At 31.9% G+C, this 7,717-nt stretch overlaps 1 protein-coding gene across 4 annotated transcripts; it reads left to right on the top strand.

The window, feature by feature from the left end:
• The first annotated feature begins 364 nt into the window (after positions 1–364).
• On the top strand, positions 365–7,407 carry LOC131432029 (uncharacterized). 4 transcript variants are annotated; one of them, XM_058598072.1, is made up of 7 exons: positions 365–426; positions 484–560; positions 875–1,021; positions 1,155–1,265; positions 3,287–3,446; positions 3,946–4,179; positions 4,871–5,705. In XM_058598072.1, the coding sequence occupies exons 1-7, from the start codon at positions 372–374 to the stop codon at positions 4,879–4,881; spliced, it is 795 nt and encodes a 264-aa protein (XP_058454055.1). In that variant the 5' UTR covers positions 365–371; the 3' UTR covers positions 4,882–5,705. The 4 variants fall into 4 exon arrangements, with proteins under 4 accessions (XP_058454055.1, XP_058454051.1, XP_058454052.1 ...); XM_058598068.1 differs by lacking the exons at positions 875–1,021; positions 3,287–3,446; positions 3,946–4,179 and having other exon boundaries at positions 4,871–7,407; XM_058598071.1 differs by lacking the exons at positions 365–426; positions 484–560; positions 875–1,021 and having other exon boundaries at positions 1,078–1,265; positions 4,871–7,407.
• The last annotated feature ends 310 nt before the right edge of the window (positions 7,408–7,717 follow it).

Below are 7,717 nucleotides of genomic sequence, written 5' to 3'. Positions count from 1 at the left end.
AGCGCACGAGAAGGTGGATCGATCAAGTGGAGGGTGATCTCAGAAGCATCCGTGCCTTGAGTGCACTGAAAAAAGATGATGGGCTAGATTTATAAGTTTCGTCACATGAATAGGATGTGTTAGTTTGTTATGAAATTCGTATGTATTTCCATTCAATTGTCAATAACTTATCGTTGGGTTCCATATGGAGCTATAATTAATGCTATATAATATTTTAATGATATCAGTTCATATTCGAAATCTTATCGTTTTCATCAGAAACATACTCTAATTTGAACCATAAATTTTATTCAGTGCATTCCGTGTGATTCACACACGAAATCTATATAAACTTGTTTTGACCGTGTAACTGCCAAAAAAAAAAATCCGCTATGGACGCGCAAGATCAATTTTTTATCCCGGATGCCGTTCGAAATGTTCTAATTCGTAAGTACAAGAGGTTTTGCGAAAATATTGGGATTTATAAAGCCATTTTTTTTTCAGAGTATGGAATCACCGAAAACGATGCTCCAGCAATTATACAGTTTATAAGCACAGGAACAGGCCGAAATGAATCACAAGTAACTTTTGATTTGATTACACTTAGATCGTAATTGGAACACCAGCGTTTTATAATTTGATCAAAAGTCAAATTTCCTTCCTGTGTTTCATTGTAAATTTCACTTTCGATCCGAATCGATCGAAATTATTAACCCGGGTGATAATATGTGGATGTTTTCGAAGCACAATGGCATTCTTCCAGTTAGTTAATAAACCTGCTTTATTGAGCCCTTTAGAGTTGTCTTAGATTAAGATGATTTTCGAAATGTCGATTCTTGTTTCTCTTTGTTTTACTTTTTCGTAAACGAGTTTTAACAAAAACTACTTATTTCAGCAACCTCAATATTCTATCCTCAAAGAAACATCTGAATACATTTGTGCTGATTCAGAAAAAGCTATTGAAACAGCTACGTCGCGCTCCTCTCCGCTGAAAGAAGTTCAACTTGTTCAAATGATTGATTCATGGACACATGTACACAAGGTACGTGATTATAAACAATGGCATTTACAGATAAAACAACTGTATTCACACTAGGCATGTCATCAATTTTGTCTTGCTAATTACGATGACTAGACGTTACTGTACAACTCAATTTTAATTATTTTCTCTTCAGCTTGATTCATCCATTGATCACAATGCTTCGAAAGAGTTTCAATCTGGATCTGTAGCACTTGTAAGTGCTAACAAGGCAAATTACGGTTCATTATCAAGTCGAAACAGTCAGGTAATTAAATTATTGTAATCCGTTCATTTATCCCCGATAATTGAACTCACCTGAGTTTTTAAATACTTGAATGAAAATGTTCAAACAGCATTTGTTAAACATATGCAGCGGATACTAAGGAGTTAATAAGTACTCGCAAAGGAATTGTTTATGAATTATGTGAGTTCGCGATACATTGTAATAAGAAATATTTTAAATGAATATGAATGAATATATTCGTATGTTGTTGTGTTCTTCGAAAAAATTTGGAACAGTATATCGCTTTCCCGGTTGACATTGGATGCTTTTACAACTGAAAATTCATATAGAAACATGCTCATACAGCCACAATAAATCATTACTTTTGTTCATATGATTACGAAACCTGTTACGAAACATAAACTATTTTAATTAAATTCGTGGGTTTTGTTTCTTCGTTTGCATAAGTGTTGAAATCTGTTGGATTATGTATCTATCACTCTAAACTTTGTCGAATTCCGACTCGTATCAAAAAAGATTTAGTAGATTTGTGAAAAATTTGGAGAGACTGTGTGGGTTTGACCGCCCTATAAAAGTCATGATGGTTTGTGCTGGCTTGTTTGGTTTATTAGTTGGTTCATACTTTAGAATGTTTACTCCCTGTATTTGCAATATGTTGGTAACTGATAAAGCGGCAGACCACTTAAAAATGCCATAGACTTTTTTGTAATACATCAAATTTGTACATAAAGTTTCTATTCTCACATAAACATTCACGGAGATACACAACGATAAAATAAACCGTAGTTCTGGATAGTATGGCTTTTAATCTCTATCGATATGCATCACAAAATTCATTTTTTAATTCAATAAATTCTCTATGTAATTATAATTTATAAAACATTCGTTTAAATTTAATAATAAAAACATTAATATAAAATACCAATACTAAGGATGATACGAATACTAACAATGATGATGTTGATAGTAATATTAATAATGATTAAAATAGAAATAATAATGCTGATGATAATATAATTAATATTGGAAAAAAAATATATAAAATAATAATGATGATAATAATAATAACAATAATTATAGTAATTTCGTTATATGATTACCTATTCTTAGTTCAGTTATCGTGCTCAGCTTTGTAGTTTGGGTTACCTATTATAGATTCTCGATTGTTATTCTTTTTGAAAGGTTCCTTGTTTACAAATACATAAAATTGAAATGTACTGTGCAAATTAAACAAATAATTCTTTCTATATTTCTCCTCCAAGGATTCATTAATTGAAGTCATTTGCGACAAACAAGGTTTTGATTCAAACCAAGAAAATGATTTGGATGTCTCTAGTAACGAAACCTTCAATTCGCAAGTCCTACATCACATTTTAAAACAAACTTTACTTGGGCAAGAAATATTGAAAAGTGCAACTCTGGGACAATTATCCGACCGCAGACAGTTGGAGTTGGCCCAAATTGTCGCTGAATATCATATTTCAAATAGGAGCAAACTCCATGATTCGGATTTGAAATTATATACACGAGCTATCAAAACACTATTCAAGTACGAAAATGAGGTACTTTTTCTACTTTTGCTTTTGTCCACACAATTATTTTTTAAGCTAATCTAATTATTAAAGGAGTCCTATTACTTACCAAAAGGGGGTGACAAAAACAATCCGGGTGGTAAAATATATAATAAAATTAACACAATCAAAACGAAGCAAAGAAAACGAACAAGAGAAGAAAATGAATATTCAAAACGGTTCAAATCAAATCACCAGTGCGACAATGATACTGAAAATATTCAGAACAGTGTTGGTGAAGCCCTTAGATGGCTTACGCATAATAATTTACCGTGGTCTACAGTAATTGACAAGTGGACTGACAGTTTTTCCGCCCGTAAAACATTTATCGCTAAGCCTATGGCCATTGAAAAACTGATTCAAATCGATTTATGGAAACTAATTACTTCAGAGTTTGGTTATCAGCTGGTAAATAAAATAAAACGTGATTTTTATAAGACATTTATATGTAAAATTTCTTTTCTTTTATAGATTGACATCGATTTTCAATTGATGAGACTTGGAGATAGTGATGGTATGACTAAATGGTCGAAAGTGATCAATTCTATTCATGGATATATTGAACAGAAAATTACCAGTGATTTCTTTTATGAATTACGAGAATGTCTTCGCGACACAAATTTGAATGAAGGTATTATATTGTATTATGCTCGTAGTACTTTCCCTTAAGAATAATTTTACAAAATGTTATGCTGAATAAATCCATTTCGAAAATCAAATTTTGAAATAGAAAAAAATAGATATTAGATCAACAGACACTTTGAATGAATTGGAGTTAATTATTTTACTACACTAAATTACTTTTTAAAACATTATTTTATTTCTATCACGAACTTATCACTACTTATGACTATTTGCTACAATGGTTAAATCTAGACTGATTCCGTTGGATAACTGCTCCAGTGGTTCAAGCTCCAGGTTATTGTTATTTTCACCAACTAATGTTACTGTTTATACTGCCGGTTAGATTCTCACGAAGTTATGCTGATATTTTGAATTCTTGTACCGTTTGCCCATGTGTCGTAATTGTTGTTGGATTCCTAAGTTGATTATCATTTAACTTTAGTGAATATATAATATAACGTTATCTCTACACTTATTGTTGTACTAAATTTATTATTTATTTTCAGATGCGAGATTTTGCGCACTCATACAGCTGCTGAATTGTGTGCTGCATCCGCATAAAGTGACCGGCAATTACAAACCAACAGTTGTTACTGCATTGGAGGAGTCTATATTATTTGCCGCTTCTGATGAAGATGCCAACATAAAATTGTACGCAGTTTACAGGCGCTATCAGGATTTTGGACTTCCTGTTTCACCAAAGTTAATTTTTTTTGGAAAAAACTGCAAAAACCTCACTGGTGTGTTTAGAGTTTACTATGACAACATTTACTATACGCTACCAACTGTTGCAAGAGCTGTCGATGTTATGATTAAATTCACGGCCGTTTTGGGACTAAAGCATTCTAGAATATCGAATCTTGTCTGGTTATTTATATCTGTTTATATATACGATATGAAACGCCCGGAAAAATATGCATCCATTCAAAAATTGCAAGCATACCTAAACAAGAAAAATTGTCTTGATTAATAAAATTTCGGATTGTACGACACTTGACATGATTCCAGCAATAATATGGTATACTTTTTCATTCATAATCGGTGTATCAGTGAACCAAAAGCTATTCAAATATCATAGTACTAAGAAAATATGTTACAAATGAAATTCTCTTTCATATAACCAAGTTTTGTTTTAGGAGTTGATTGAAGTAGTTGTGCCATGCAAGGAAATTAAACTTTCACCTAATGCTCATTTTATGGTTTTGTATATGTATAATACTCACCTATTAAACTTCATTTTACAAGAAATTCCGGATGATTCGCTGCTCGCATGGAATTTATACAACAAAAAAGTGGTTTTTCTTTTATCTCGTATAAGAATTAATTCTCGTCTAGAATTAGCAGCTGATAAAAAGTGAATAATAACCGAAATATTTTCAGAAACAAAATTTCAAAGTAACAACATATCATTTTTCTTTCTATATCTTACAGAGATTCGATGACCCGAGTGTAATGCAAGCATCAAGGAGTTGGAGTTACTCTCAGACACCTGCTACACCTAAAATAAATTGTTTTGTAGGAGCATGTACGAGGTGCTTCAATGTAGCTACAACATATATCGAACATTTAAAAAACGAGCATCGCATTCCGAATAACTACCGCATTACATGTACATATTGTAATAGTTGTGATCTAGTTTTTCTAAAATTTTACTCGTTCAAGCGCCATGTTTTTAATCACAAATTCATCGATCACTCGCCAATCTGTTGTGAGAAATCCTTTAAAAACGCTGACGTAAATCATTATTTGACATGTCATTCGAATGAAAGCATGAAAAACACGAATGAACACGACGTAAATAGCTCGCACTTGGCCGATGAAACCGTTCCATCAATTATATTGAATTTTTTGTTGAATTTACATAAAAGGAACAATTTGACAAGGTCTGATGTAAAAAGTATTGTAGCAAATGTGCAAGAGATACACACAAATATAGCTAACTGTTTAAGGAAGTTACCAATATTATTTGAAAACGACGAATCAGCACTTGAACTGCAAAATTTTATAGAAAAATTAGTACATTCGTTTGATAGTATTGACAGCGACTATAAATTTATCAGCTACTTAGAAATGAATAACTTATATAAACCGCCTATCATACATCAATTGAAAACCGATGAAATGAAAACACATTATACAGCTATTACAGATATAGAATTTCAGTTGAAAACATACTTTGAATCGTACAATGTATTCAATAAGACAGTGCAATACATGTGTGAACTAGAAAAGTCAGGCAGAATATCGAATTTCGTTAACGGTTCAACATGGAAAAGAGTCAAAATGAAATATCCGCATGATACAGTGCTACCATTGTCTTTTTACACTGACGAGTTCGAGATTAATGATAATTTAAGCTCCCACAACAAAAGAGATGTAGTTTGCGGGATGTACTATACCTGTTTAACGACACCTATTGAGTATTCGAGTAAACTGTCAAACATATTTGTAGCTGGCGTAATGAAAAAAGTGACAATCAGTAAACTAGGAGTCAATGCGTTAATTGCTAGCATAGTCGATAAATTCAAGAGAATTGAAGAAAATGGCGTAGAGATAACAACGGAGGGTCAAACACGTATGGTTAAATTTGTTTTAGTACTAGTTCAAGGAGATAATTTAGGCATCCACACAATGCTTATGTTTTCGAATAGCTTTAATGCGAATTTTTACTGTAGATTTTGTAAGCGGCATAGAGACTTAATGGAGCATGATTGCGACGAATATATCGTTGAACTTCGCACAATCGAAAATTATGAAGAGGATGTAAAGATTAATGATTTGAAATGCACTGGGATAAAAGGAGAATCTGAATTTAATAAACTACCTTCTTTCCACGTAATACTAAATCAGACAGTAGATGCTATGCACGATTATTTTAGTAATGGTATTCTGAAATATGGTTTTACTAATGTGTTGAATTACATTGTATTTAGTAAGAGCTTTTTGACAATCTCGCAGCTAAATGCTAGTCGCAGAGCAATTAGTAAGCATGCAATTGAAGAGTCACTAGCACGAATGCCTGATTTTGATTATGTGTATGATTCAGTTAACAAGAAAAAAACCATTAGATTTAGAACAACGGCTAGTGAAATGCGTACTTTTTGTTACTATTTCACGTTTATAGTAGGCCCTTTCGTCCCATTTGGTGATCCTGTATGGGAATACGCAAAATTATTAGTAGTACTGGTAGAGTTAGTATTGGCTCCGTCGTTTTCTCTATCGGATATTGAAAAATTGAAAGCATGTGTACACAAACATAACTTGCTTTATCAAGAAATTTTCGGAGAGGTTCTGAAACCTAAACATCATTTTTCTGTACATTACGCTTCTGTCATTTTGAAAAGTGGACCAATCTCAAAAATGATGACTTTTAGACAGGAAGCCAAGCATAAAATTTTCAAGCAATATGCTCATGTCACATCGTCCAGAAAAAACATTTGCTATACGATTTGTGTTAAGGCTTGTTTACAATTTTCTCACGATGCTTACAATAATAATTTCTTCAAAAGTGATTTCGAAACATCGTTTGAGCATATTATTTTTAAAAATAGATCATATTTCAAAAATCTGGTCATGAGTAACTGCATAAATATTGATTCTGATAATATCTTTTCTACATATTCTTGCAAAATATACGGCACAAGATACAGAAATGGTTTATATCTTACGACTACATTGAATTGCGTGACTGAATTGTTAGAAATCGTTGAGATTTTAAAAATCACTGATAACATTTATATTGTTTGCCAGTTGTGGGAATGTGGTCAGTTTGATGAACATTTTCTTGCTTTCGAAGTCATACGACGTATTGAACTTTTCAAAGTGCTTCCTTTAAAAGATTTTGACGGTTCCCCAATAACAGTGCATTCTATTAAAAATAAAGTATATTATCGAAAAAAGTACAACTATGTAGATGACATCAGCGAAATGTAATTAATGAATATGATCATGTAATGTATAAATGTATGAAGAACATGTAATTCAATAAAATTCAAATTAGAAACATTCAACATTTTTGTTGATTACTGTGCATACAAGCAGACGAGCAGATTGTTTAGTTTTTATATTAGAACTGCTTCTGTGCACACTAATCAAAATGCGTATCCTTCATGTTCATATTAAACATGAATTATTTTTAAATTCAAGATTAGCCCAATATATCACAATTGTGGAACACATGAAATAAATTTTTTATTCTGATACAATTCAAATTAATTTTTTTATGCATTTCAAAACAATCCATTACAAATTCGTATGGAAACATATTCAAATGCAAAT

Source organism: Malaya genurostris, chromosome 2, assembly GCF_030247185.1.
Source record: "Malaya genurostris strain Urasoe2022 chromosome 2, Malgen_1.1, whole genome shotgun sequence".
NCBI lineage: Eukaryota > Metazoa > Arthropoda > Insecta > Diptera > Culicidae > Malaya > Malaya genurostris.
The sequence above is the reverse complement of the archived record's forward strand: the minus strand, read 5'-3'. Positions and strand labels throughout refer to the sequence as shown.

Bases quoted from the DNA above. Each gene is read 5' to 3' on its own strand.
- LOC131432029 (XM_058598068.1), top strand. From the start codon at position 372: ATGGACGCGCAAGATCAATTTTTTATCCCGGATGCCGTTCGAAATGTT. The intron at 427-483 runs GTAAGTACAAGA...TTTTTTTTTCAG, and splicing joins CGTTCGAAATGTTCTAATTC to AGTATGGAATCACCGAAAAC. The intron at 561-1,154 runs GTAACTTTTGAT...TTTTCTCTTCAG, and splicing joins CAGGCCGAAATGAATCACAA to CTTGATTCATCCATTGATCA.